We start from the raw sequence: 13607 nt of genomic DNA on the forward strand, positions 1-13607 counted from the left end.
ACACCAGTATGTATTCTTAACTCAGTAAAGTTCCTTCTTTTGCTTTCAGCCTCGTCCAAATCTCCATATTCCTTTCTTTTTTTTTTTACTGCTGTCTTTTAACTTCAGGCTCTTTTACCCTGGGGGCTGGGTGGCAGCTAATTTAATACCCCCCCCCCCCCCCAGCCACTCACTGGCATCCTCGCATTACAACCTGACAGGGCTGTACACATGTCGAAGCCTGCAAGGTCTGCAGAGTTTGACAGATGACACCACCTGTCAAACTCGCCCATTGAGATCAAAAGGACCCTTGCAACTGCGAGCTAAATGCTTGGCTGCACAGTTGCAGCATTGCACCACAATGTAAAATTGCCATTCGGCAATTTAAAAATAAGTACAAAAAAAAACAGGCAGCAGTAGTACCTCCTTAACACCTGCCAGCCACTGCTATACTGTCCTCTGAAAAGCGATACACATCAGCTTTCTGCCTGTCTAAAAAGCCTTTCCGGTTTGAGGGTGGCTACATTCATTCTCCATGGCTCCATTGTATGTAGGTATCTTTTTCTCACTCTCAAGATGGACCTGGCACTATGATATTTGCAGTATAAATAGAGCAGTGTACATGACCACAACCAACATGCACTACTCCTTCCAAAGTGTAGGGGAAAAGAAGAGGTTTGGGAGCTCACAGATGGAACTTCAGTCTCTCAAGAAAGTGGAACTTCAATCTCTCAATTAGAAAAGAAGTACGTTTTTTTTGAAGAATCATACCTAGGTGGATGCAGCATCGGAGCGATGCTGCATCTGTCCCCCACTGGCTCTAAGACTGAGAACCGAGAGATCAAACTTGGCCAATCGCTGAGTTCTCAGAGCTCTGTGAGCAGAGAGCTGATGACTGTCAGTCACTGCTCTCTGCTCCCCCCCCCCCGCTCACTGGAGTGCTGGGCTGTGGAGGGGATGGGAGCAGTTGGCTCAGGCTCTCAGCCGCTCGCTGAGAGGCTGAGCCAGGTGCCGACCCAGGGTTGTCGGCAGATCCCAACCATATTGTCACAATCTCTCATGAGCCTGGACCGGCTCTGTGACGTCAGCCGATGGGGCTTCTGTCTGCTTAAAATGGGCCACAGGAGTTTAGAACGAACTGCGCTCCTGTGATCCACAGGAGAAGTACAGCCAGTAGAGCTTTGGCTGTAGTTGACATTGACTATTTTTTAATCCTTATGCTGCTAGCATTAGTAAATAGATAGAAAAGTATATTATATTTATTAGTTTTAAAAAAAAGTTTACCTTTTTTAGTTACTTCCTGGTTTCTAGGCTTAAACAAATGATATCATACATCCCAGGAGACTTCAGGAAGGTTTTTCTCAGCTAAGCACTCTCTTGCATGCCTGAGCTAAGGGCAAATGGATTCCAATAAGTAAATGCTACATGAATCTTCTCTTAATCAAGATAGCCAAGACCAGAAATGCTAAGGGGTGTTTTTCAAAGTGATTCCTCAGCAAAATAAAGCATGGAGACATGGATGGATGGGGAGTCTTCTTTGCATATTAAAAATTAATTAAATTGCATTGGTTTGTGATGCCCAGATGCAGTGTAGTTCTACTTTAAGCAGTGGATATACAGTGGAACCTCGGATTGCGAGTAACGCGGTTAACAAGCGTTTCGCAATACAAGCTATTATTTGTTAAAAATCCTTACTTGGTTTGTGAGTGTTGTCTCGCAAAACGAGCAGGATTCAAGCCTCTGAGGTGTGCAGTACTGCATTTGGCAAGAGGTGCGGGGGCACCAGTGACACTTGGAGCCACTCGGAAACACTTGGAAATACTCTGAAACATTCGGAAATACTCTGTTCCCCAGTGTTTCTGAACCTTTCCGACGGTTTTCGAGTGCTCCGAGTATTTCCGAGTCTCTCTGGCGCCCCCCCACCTCTGGCCACATGCAGTATTGCATGCAATAGAAGTCAATGTGGTACAAATGATCTTCGTTTCCATTGACTTCTATTGGGGAAACTTGCTTTGATATGCAAGTGCTTTGGAATACAAGCATTCTCCTGGAATGGATTATGCTCGTAATCCAAGGTTCCGCTTTATATGGATTATTTTTGGCGTTATAAGAAAATGGTTTGGAGTCACTTTAATAGTAATAAAATTAATATAAAATAAGACTAAATAAAAACTCAAGTTTCCAGTCTTTTATACATTTATTTTTACAACAGTCCACTTTTCTCAATGAGCTTAGTATTCGATCTACATAGATAAAGATGGGGACTCCTCTGGTTACTTTTTTTGCCACATTGCTGTATATACATAATTCTCCAGGATCTGGGAGAGAGGAATTTATATAAATTACTATATACTCTTCTTAGGACAAAATCAGTGAATGGGGTACTGGAATACCATTATGTATCTTCAATCGTCCTCGTTTTTCCAGTGCAAAACATGGATGTACTAGATGCTGAAAGTGGCATTCGAATGTGTATAGGAGCTGGTGAATGTCCATATTGAAAAAGGATAACCTGTCGTAGTCATAATCAAGCAGGATTCCAATTCTTGTCAGTGGTATTGTTATCCGAATGTCCGGGGACACTCCACAGTGCAGGAACTCATATCTGTGCCTGTTGAGAGATAGTTCAAATCCATAAAATGTACAAAAAAGTTTGTAATTAGTAACTAAACATTTTGAATTAAAAGGAGGTAATTGATACATATAAAATTACATTTAAACTAAAGTTTTGTTGAGCAAAACTCTCTTCCAGGTAATTTTTATGCTGCAGATCACTAGTTACTTCTGTGTTGGAGGTGTTGTGGTACAATGTAGTTCCTGCCAGTGAGCGTGCTTAAAATGAATACTTAGCTAAGTTAGCTTGCTATAATCACACAAATGCTGTAATAATAAATAATGAGCCCTCTGACATTGCTCTTAAGGTAGGCAGCCAGGTGCTTGGCTAAGAATGGAGCTGCTGTCTGTAGTTGCGGCCCTGTGATGCTGAACTGCTTAACCGCTATATTAGCTATATCAGCAAGAGGAGGGAGCTGCTGACCACATATGACCACTACTAATGTACACTGCTTATTCCAAACAAATGGAAGTGAGATGAAAAAGGGGAGGTTCTGGAGCTACAAGGAGGCAGAAATATACAGTAAGAAACTATTTCATGAAAAATAGATTACAGGACTATTAGGCAGTGGATGTATATGGAGTATGTTTGGAAAATTAGGATATAATTTAGTGTCCATTTAATGCTGCCTCCCCCAATTGTCTTTTCTTTGCTTCCCCATTGCTCAGTTCGCTCGCAGTTGTTGAGAAAACAATCTTTCTGTATGCCCCCCCACCCCCTCACACTAGGCGGACCCCGCCCAAAGTCCGCTTGCTCAGCAGGGGATCTGTCTGCTGATCAAGCGAATGGCTGGTCAATGTCAGCTCTGCTTATGCAGAGCAGACACAGCCCACTCTCCTCTATGGGTGGTCAAATGTAAACAAACTACCTGTCTGTTTACACCCGACTGCCATCTGATCTGCTAGACAGAAGAGGAAAGAATCCCCATCCATCTGTTTTTAACGGATCGTATCAGATGTTCATTTATACCTGTCATTTCATAGAGGAGAATGGAGGGTCAGATCGGGTCCTCCTGAAAAACTGACAGGTGAACCAGGTTGGTCCGTTCATGTGAAAGTGGCCCAAGCTTCAAGCCACAGCCTGAGTTTACAAAGGAAGAAGGAATCTATCTCTGCCCCAATATTTAGTTAATTGCCAGGGAAGTAAATGAAATGTGAATATGTGCAGGCGCAGGGTCTGCAGTTAAGAAATTTTGCTTTCCGTACACTGGCAAAGCACAGATTTACTTTAAAGTCCTAGTAGTATAACAACGGCAGTATTATAACTGAAAAAACAAAAATATAAACTGCAGCTTACCTGTCATTAGATGCAGTGGCTGCATTAGTTTCCTTTTTTTATTTTTATTTTTTTCCTCTCTGTTTTCATCTGGTGATCTGACCAGTAACACACCGCCTGTATTAGAGTGCCCCCACTCTGGATGAAAGAGATCAGGGGGCACCTTTGGACAGCGGCATTTTTAATATGGCGGCGGAGTGTTAGATGGACTAACAAATTGAAGGTGAACTTCGGCTAACACTTTACAATCAGTTATGGCAAACAGCTTTTTTCCTTTTTGGATAAAAGTTTTACATAAATAAAAGCTGATCTTTGTAGGCATATGCACCCCTGTCCGTGGTAAATGGTTTGTCTCCTCCCTGTAAACTGGTACATTTGCAAGACAGCATTTTCTATGGAAAAAAGAAAAAAAATTAAGGCTGGGTTCACGCTATCTTTGCATGTGGCTCACAGCAGGAGTCCTGTGCATCCCTGTTCACTGTTTAGATCTGATTTCAGCCCAAATCCCAAATCCAGTTCGCAATAGTGTGAACCCAGCCTTACTGGCTGGATCATCAGGTGAAAATAAAGGAAAGAGCACCTCAAAAAGGAAACTAATGCAGCCATAATATCCAAGATTTGGTAAGCTGCAATATAATGAATGTTTGCTGTGGGTCTAATACTGTTTTAACATTGATGGGAGAGGCCAGTGGTGTTTCAGATCTGAGGACTTGTCAAAAATCTTCTAGTCCTGAGAGAGATTGTTGTTAGGAAGGCCTAATATACAGTACATCCGGCTAAATTTGCCAGCAAAAACTCCGCTACACTGACCTACTTGTTAAATGGGCCACTGCCAGGAAAGTGGGATCCAGCTTCCCCTTTGTTTTGCATCATATGATCATATTGTATTATCCAAGAACACGGTCCAAAGCATCATACTAGTATATTCTATCTCTGAGAGGATGGTGAGTTGTATAGGAATCTAAGGAGATTTGTTTTATGTTGGAGAACCAGAATTTAGCACTGTTATATGAATGTCTTGAGGCTTGTATCACTATCAGTGGCAACCTTTGTATTTCCACACTGGATAAAAGCACATCACTGCAAGGGCACATAGAAAACAATAGCTTTTTTATGTGCCCTGTTCAAACCACACGCTGAGTGAGGAATGGCGAGCTGCGGAAACATGCAGCATGTCTGCCATTTTCTGTAGCACACTAGATGGCAGTGTATCTCCCTTACAGCAGCTCAATGCACCACACTGCTGTGTAGTGATGTGAATGAAGTGTGACATTTCAAATACATTTAGGGAAAAAAGTAAGCAGTGCAGTGGTCTGAAATGCTCCCTGCCAAAGCTAGCTCTGTCACTAGCCTGCACAGTAAATTGCTGCATTTTAATGTGTTCTAGTATTAACGTAGCCTTATTGTGCAGCATTAATTTCTTGTGATTTAACGTGTATTTCCACATTTGCAGTCAAATTTGAGAAGCCTCCGCTGCATGTTTGCAATGTGTTCCTATTCACACAGCATATCTAAAAATAATTTGTAAAAAAATATATTTTTTTTACCTTTCTAGTTGTTTATATATAGGATGCTATAGGCAGCTTTTATTGTTCAGAATAGCTTGCAATTAGGGGACAGGCTGAGGGACAGTTTTCTTTTTTACCCACCTGCCTACTGCTCACAGTAAATTCCAATATACAGTGCCTTGAAAAATTATTAATACCCCTTGAAATTTTCCACATTTTGTCATGTTACAACCAGAAACGTAAAACGGAAAATTTATTATCCAATGCTGTAATTCTCCTTTCCTGATGGACTCCATGGCAGTCTACGTGTGGGTTAACCCCGCCTCCTCTCCAACGCTATAGGACCCCATTCCCATAAATTTGAGCTCAACACTAGAGACTGCGTTCCGTAATTAGCCAACTCTTGACCAATGGGTGGAAACTCCGTCTGCCATGGAGTCCATCAGGAAAGGAAAATTACGGTAAGTATTTGATAATACATTTTCCATTTTCCTGACAGACTCCATGGTAGTCTACATGTGGGAAATAATTATCCAGACCACATGGGTGGGTATGCTGATGAAAAAGAAATTTAATTTGCCCCGTCAACTGACAGGATTCTTAAACCAAAGTTCACAGAAGATAGAGAAGCAGGTTCTATGCAATAGTGTGACATAAAGGTAATAATGGAGGTCCACGAGGCGCTTTGCAGATGACATCTGGAGGCACTTGCCGGGCTGCTGCCCACGAAGCCGTCATCGTCTCCTTTGCAATTAGGACCTTTCTCTCCTGGTTCAGCGGAGGCAGTTTATCTAATCAGCTGGGTATAAAACACTGCATCACTCTGAGAGCTTGGTCAGTTCATTGTCACTTGTATTGCCAAAGGTTCCTGTTTTCCTGTGTTCTTATTTTAAAGTTTCAGTGTTCCAAGACTGACCCCGGCTTCTGACCCTGGCTCTGTTCATCGCTAACTCTGACTTCTGGAATCCCTGACTACGGCTTCACCTCGACAATCTTTTGGTAAATTCCCTGTCAAGCCCCCGTGCTCAGATTCACAGCCCAGGTAGCCTTTTACCTAGTTACCGTGGGCTGTGTGTATTTGTAATGCTGCGTACACATGACTGGACTTTCCAGCAGAAAAGGTCCAACAGTCTACCTGACGGACTTTCGATGGAGTTACAATGGACTTCCGAACTAAAGGACTTGCCCCCACTAAAGTCCGTTCGTTTTGAACGTGACGACATATGGGACTAGAAAAGGAAGTTCAATAGCCAGTAGCCAATAGCTGCCCTTGCGTCGTATTTGGTCCGTCGGACCAGCATATAGACGAACGGTTTTTGTGATAGGAATTGAGTCCGTCGGACAGATTTGAAACATGTTCTATTTCTAGGTCCGTCTGAATTTTTTAAAGAAAAATGATCTGACTATCCCACACATGATCGGACTATCCGACGGAATGATTCCGTCTGACTTTTTCTGCCGGAAAGTCTGGTTGTGTGTACACGGCATAAGGGTGAGCATACATCTCTGCACTATGGACTCCAACCAAGGTTATACCTTAGAGAAGTTGCAGGGGGATGCAAATAGATCTACTTCAGGATTGACTCCCAAGGACAGGATCCATTCGAACTTCTGCACATGAAGGGCCCACTCTTTATTGCCCAACTGTGTGCGAGATAGGAAGTCTGATTGGACGTTCTGGACTCCGGGTATGAAGACAAATGAAATATTGGCCAGATTTTTCTAAGCCCAGGACATGATGGGCCTGACTTCTTGGAGCAGGGTGAAGCTCCGAGTGCCCCCTTGCCTCTTCACATAGGAGACCGCTGTGGTGTTGTCCATTCTCAGTATAACTGATTCTCCTTTCAGGAGATGAGTGAAGGATTGAAGGGCACACCGTGCTGCCCGTAGTTCCAGGACGTTTGAGCCCGGGTTGTAAATTCTGGCATCCCACCTGCCTTGAGCAAGTTTTGACCCTCAAAGGGCTACCCATCTGGCACTGCTGGCAACAGTCGTGACCGCAACCCATGAGACGGGGGCAATGGAGTGGCAAGTGAGCAGATTTCTACACTGGAGCCACCAGAAGAGGCTGTTCCTCATCACTGAAGTTATGTGCATGGACTGATTGTCGCCCCTGAATTCCATTGTTTAAGAAACCCTGTCTGAAAAGGACATAACCTCCACAGAGACCATTTGGCCATGGGGGTCATAGAGACCCCCATGGGAATCCTACATCATGCTCGGTTGGGGCGCTGGATCAGCGAACCAAGGATGCAACCATAAGTCCCGCTTAGCCGTGACCGAGGAAAGCATAGCCCAGGCCAGCAGGCAGATAAGGTTGATAGAAGCCTCCCCCAATAAGGCCCGCTACTAGCTTCAATTCCTGGACTACCGAGCCCCTGGCCAATTCTTCTGAGATGCCCCTGAGTACAGAGTCCACATTCTCTGTCCAGGCTTCCATAGCCTTGGACATGGCCACAAGTGCCAAGGAGGGTTTGCAAGCCATAGCGGCTAGCCCGTAAATTCTCTTGAGGTCTTGGTCTATTATCCTCTCAAGCCCACCCTTAAAGGATATAGCATCCTCTAAGGGAATAGTAACGTGTTTGGCCAGTCACATCAGTGCTGCGTCTATGAGGGGTGCGTTTTCCAGATGTTTCACTTCCTCTGCCTTGAAGGGATATAATCTGGAGGTCTTGCTTGGCATAGAAGTCTTCTTATCTACCTTGCTCCTGACGCGTACCTTGGAGGTGAGCCTGACGTGCAGAGGGAGACCTCTCGTACAGCCCTGGTTCTGGGATCACTGGAGTTGGGACAGTGATCGTTAGAGCACAGTGAGATATGAGTGCCTGCAGGGTTCACTTGGCTGAAGATGATGTCAGCTGACAGAGACAGGAATGGACTTGATTGCTGTGGATGCAGGTAAGCTGATGCAGTTACGCTGAGGGGCAGCTGATGCAGATGCACACAAATGCAGGACAGCAGGTAGGTGCAGGGTCAAACCAGTCAGGTCATAAACAGGTAGAAGCGGCAGGCAGAGAATGGTCAAAGTTCAGGCAGGGTTGATAACAGGAGGTCAGGCACACAGATAGAGCAAGGTCAAGGAAAGCCAAAGGTTAGGACTAGAGACAGCAGCGAGGTCTGGAAGCCAGGTAAGTACTGGATCAGATGCGGGTTCAGGTTCAGGATCAGGTCACAGGATAAGCTGCAGATCAAACAGCAAGGATCCATACAAGAGAAGGTCATTGGGCGTCAAAGCAGCATCACCGTGATCTCCGTGATCTGTGCATGTTCATGCAGATTTGCGCAAGTCTGTTCACTGCTGGATGCCTGTGAGCTGGAACACGTCTCAGTGAGCCTATGCGCCTGTGATCAGTTGCAGTGCTATGCACAGTGTGTCCATGACAGCTCCTCTCCTCATCAATGATATCCTTCAATTTGGAAAGGAGCGGAAAATTGGAACGTTCCATCCCCAGGTGTTTAAAGAATTTCCTTTGCTTAGCCAGGGGAGTGGATTGCCTTGTTCACTAGGGTTCTCTAAGCTTCACAGAACAACTGTATTTGTACTGAGATAAATTACACAGAAGTGGACTTTATTTACTAATTGGATGACTTCTGAAGGCAATTGATTCCACTCATTTTAGTTAGGGGTATCAGAGTAAAGGGGGCTGAATGCAAAAGCATGCCACACTTTTCAGATATTTATTTGTAAAAACAAAATTGAAAACCATTTATCATTTTCCTTCAACTACACAATTATATAACACTTTGTGTTGGGCTTTCACGTACAATCCCAATAAAACACATTTATGTTTTTGGTTGTAACAAAATGTGGAAAATGTCAAGGGGTATGAATACTTTTTCAAGGCACTGTATGCTGTGTGAATGGGAACATGTAACAAATAATAAAATAGATCAATCAAAAATGGAAAAACTGCGCTGTTCATCTAAACCAAAACAGATTATACAGCAGCATCTATCCTGTGAGACACACGCAGTACTAAATCACTATTCAAAATATAACTGCACTTATAGTGACAAAAGTAAACATTTAGAAAAATAAATTGTGAAAAAGTCCATAAAGTGACAAAGTCCATTTACCGATGAGTGCACCATCCGTCACCAAATTGTGTGATCCTGGATATAGACCTGCACCATGTAAAATGCCTGCTTACCCCAAAGTATTGGCCTCCTATTACAGAAGGTCAATCTCGCTTGTTTGTTCATAACCCAACCAGGGCATTTGTCCAGGGCTTTCTACTACTAAACGGGTCTCAACTGGCGTCAGTCTGCCCCAGTCTGCTCTTTAGGAGGCTGCAGGAGAACTAACACTGGGAGACACTGTGACAATACATATTAAATACATCTTAATAAGATTTCCACAACATGGGTGCCGGAATTACAGCGGTTGGGGTGTTTTTTTAAAGCATTGGATTAGAGTCATAGGCTCTAATAGGCTTCAAAAAAGGTGGACACGGAGCGCAGAGCATTTATGCTCGGAGTCCACCCAGGTGTGTTGGAAAAGCAAATGAACATTCCCTTTTATTAATACTAACCCGCCTCTCAACCAATCAGTAGGCATGGTTAGGCCGCGTACACACGGGCGGACTGTTCGCTCAACTTTGTCCGCTGAACAGTGTTTCAGCGGACAGTCCGCTCGTGTGTGGGGCTTCAGCGGACAGTTTCAGCGGACAGTTTGACGAACAAAGTTTTTCGGAAATTCCGAAAAACTGTCCGCTGAAACTTGGTTTGAGCGGACAGTCCGCCCGTGTGTAGGCCACTTTCGAAATGAGCAAACTGTTCCCGCTCGGAGGAAAGTCTGCTCATTTCGAGCGCGTCTCCAGGTAGGCGGGGCCCGCGAAGGAGACGTTGCGGGCCCCGCCGCCTGGTATGGACTTAAAGGGGAACCCCAACGCCGAAAAAAATCGGCGTGGGGGTCCCCCCAAAGTCCACAACAGACCCTTGTCCGAGCACGCTACCCGGCCGCCCAGGAAAGGGGGGCGAGCGAGCGCGCCCCCCCTCCCGAGCCGTACCAGGCCGCGTGCCCTCAACATGGGGGGTGCCTTGGGGAAGGGGGGGCCGCGCGGCCCCCCCACCCCAAAGCACCTTGTCCCCATGTTGATGAGGACAAGGGCCTCTTCCCGACAACCCTGGCCGTTGGTTGTCGGGGTCTGCGGGCGGGGGGCTTATCGGAATCCGGGAGCCCCCTTTAATAAGGGGGCCCCCGGATACCGGCCCCCCACCCTATGTGAATGAGTATGGGGTACAATGTACCCCTACCCATTCACCTGTAAAATAAAAGTACCCAAAAAAAAAAACACAACACACGAGATAAAATATTTTATTGCACAGCTCCGGGGGTCTTCCGTCTTCGGGGGTCTTCTCGCCGGACTCCTCCGCTATCTTCTTGTAGCTCTTTTGCTAGCGGAGGAGTCCGGCTTTCTTCCTCCCCGCCGCCGGCCTCTTCTCCCGACTTCGGGGGTCTTGTCCCCCTCTTCGGTTCTTCTGCCGGGCCACCGCGCCTTCTTATAGCTCTTTTGGAGGCGGTGGCCCGGTCTTCTGTCGCCGCCGCCTTCCGTTCTTCTGCCAGGCCACCGCGCCTTCTTATAGCTCTTTTAGAGGCGGTGGCCCGGTCTTCTGTCGCCGCTGTCGCCTTCCGGTCGCCTTCCGTTCTTCTTCTTGTTCTTCTTCTTCTTCTCCAGGAGATGTTGACACGTCGCTCTCTCCGGCCGGAATGCCAGAGCCGCGCTGCGCGGCCACTTATATAGTGACAATGGGGCGGTGTCACATGGTATATGTCACATGGGTTGGTCACATGGGTTGATGTCACATGGGGACTATGACATCATAAGGGGGCGGGGTCACCATGTGACCAACCCATGTGACATATACCATGTGACACCGCCCCATTGTCACTATATAAGTGGCCGCACAGCGCGGCTCTGGCATTCCGGCCGGAGAGAGCGACGTGTCAACATCTCCTGGAGAAGAAGAAGAAGAAGAACAAGAAGAAGAACCGAAGGCGACCGGAAGGCGACAGCGGCGACAGAAGACCGGGCCACCGCCTGCAAAAGAGCTATAAGAAGGCGCGGTGGCCCGGCAGAAGAACCGAAGAGGGGGACAAGACCCCCGAAGTCGGGAGAAGAGGCCGGCGGCGGGGAGGAAGAAAGCCGGACTCCTCCGCTAGCAAAAGAGCTACAAGAAGATAGCGGAGGAGTCCGGCGAGAAGACCCCCGAAGACGGAAGACCCCCGGAGCTGTGCAATAAAATATTTTATCTCGTGTGTTGTGTTTTTTTTTTGGGTACTTTTATTTTACAGGTGAATGGGTAGGGGTACATTGTACCCCATACTCATTCACATAGGGTGGGGGGCCGGTATCCGGGGGCCCCCTTATTAAAGGGGGCTCCCGGATTCCGATAAGCCCCCCGCCCGCAGACCCCGACAACCAACGGCCAGGGTTGTCGGGAAGAGGCCCTTGTTCTCATCAACATGGGGACAAGTTGCTTTGGGGTGGGGGGGCCGCGCGGCCCCCCTTCCCCAAGGCACCCCCCATGTTGAGGGCACGCGGCCTGGTACGGCTCGGGAGGGGGGGCGCGCTCGCTCGCCCCCCTTTCCTGGCCGGCCGGGTAGCGTGCTCGGACAAGGGTCTGTTGTGGACTTTGGGGGGACCCCCACGCCGATTTTTTTCGGCGTTGGGGTTCCCCTTTAAGTCCATACCAGGCGGCGGAGCCCGCGACGTCTCCGTCACGGGCCCCGCCTACCTGCACACGCGCTCGAAATGAGCGGACTGTTGCCTCGTGTGTGGGCGAGTCCGTTCAGTTCAAAAGTTGCGCGGACTTAGTACGACGAACAAAGTTTGCCGTATTTGTCCGCTCAAAAAGTGCCGTGTGTGGGCGTGTTCGTTCATTCAAAAGTTTGAGCGGACTGTTTGACGAACTTAGTTTCGGCAGACAGTCCCCGCGTGTGTACGCGGCCTTACAGTCTTCAGCTGCATCTGGCTGCATGATTGATGCCCCTGTGTGAGCCATCAGATAGCAACTTTGAGATTTTACGCCATGTCAAGTTTTATTACCTTTACCTGGGGAGTGTCCATGATCGGGTACCCATTAGCCCTTGTACACACGGTCGGAGATTCCGATGGAATGTTTCCTATCAGACCGTTTTGTCGGATATTCCGACTGTGTGTGGTCTGCATCGGACTGTTTCCGTCTGAATATCTGACGGACCAAGTTTTCCAACTTGCCGGTAAAATTTTCCAACAAAATGCTCATATCGGACATACTCCGATCATGTGTAGCCTACTCCGACGGACAAAGTGCCACGCATGCTCAGATCAAATTCCTAGACCAAAGCTATTGGCTACTAGCCTGAACGTAGTCCCGTCGTAACGAAATAACGTCATCACGTTATGTACAATCGGATTTTCTGACAACTTAGTCCGACCGTGTGTATGCAACATCACTTCCGGACCTCTTCCGGAATTAATCCGTCGGAATTACTCAGACGATTTGGTTGTCAGAATCTCCAACCGTGTGTACAATTGCTAAGAGGTGGATTTCCATTAGTTTCCCGGAAGGACAAAGGTCCTGGCTGGGTCATGAGCTGCAAGCGAGATTGACTTTCTGTAATAGGAGGTCAATATGTTCCGGTAAGCAGGCACTTTATTTGGTGGAGGTCTTTCTCCAGGATCACCCAATTTGGTGACGGATGGTGCACTTATCAGTGGATAGACTTTGTCACTTTATGGAATTTTCTTTCAAAATGTATTTTTCTAAATGTTTACTTTTGTCACAATAAGCACAGCTATATTTTTAATAGAGAAATAATAAAATAGGTATATTCCCCAATTTGGCTGCGAAATGGAAATATTCATGGAGGTAATATTTTACCGTGTTCGTGTACAGATGTGCCTCAGACACCAGGAACTATTGTTCGCTCCAAGCATTCCACTTCTGTTTGTGTCTTCATAGGCAACTCCAAGCCTGTACTCTGTGTTCTCATCCACCTCCACTTCCCAGTAATGTCTTCCTTTGAAGGGTATGAGGGTTCCCAGAACAGCAATACATCTGCAAAGCAGTAAGAAAATGTTATTTTATTCATATATGTATACAGCTGAAATGTTCTGTGGAGTGATACAAAAAATACTGAATACAACCGTCATGCAAACACATGAACACTGAAGCCAGTTTTCAGAAAAGTCAATCAGTTTACCAGTTGTTGGAGTATGTCAGAAATGTAGACCACAAGTAAGAAA

General features: G+C 46.4%; 1 protein-coding gene across 2 annotated transcripts in view; it reads right to left on the bottom strand.

Moving 5' to 3' along the window:
* Positions 1-2157: 2157 nt before the first annotated feature.
* Positions 2158-13607, bottom strand: part of FSD2 (fibronectin type III and SPRY domain containing 2) — a 61460-nt gene continuing 50010 nt past the window's right edge. For both annotated transcript variants that reach the window (XM_077472650.1, XM_077472649.1), the window contains exons 13-14: positions 13243-13419; positions 2158-2590 (exon numbers count right to left, since the gene is read on the bottom strand). In XM_077472650.1, coding sequence (XP_077328776.1) covers positions 2338-2590; positions 13243-13419 — 430 coding nt within the window. In that variant the 3' untranslated portion in view covers positions 2158-2337. The remainder of the gene's footprint in view (positions 2591-13242; positions 13420-13607) is intronic.

The sequence above is a fragment of the Lithobates pipiens genome, unplaced genomic scaffold (genome assembly GCF_037356315.1).
Source record: "Lithobates pipiens isolate NorthernLeopardFrog02 unplaced genomic scaffold, aLitPip1_a1.2 Scaffold_8, whole genome shotgun sequence".
NCBI lineage: Eukaryota > Metazoa > Chordata > Amphibia > Anura > Ranidae > Lithobates > Lithobates pipiens.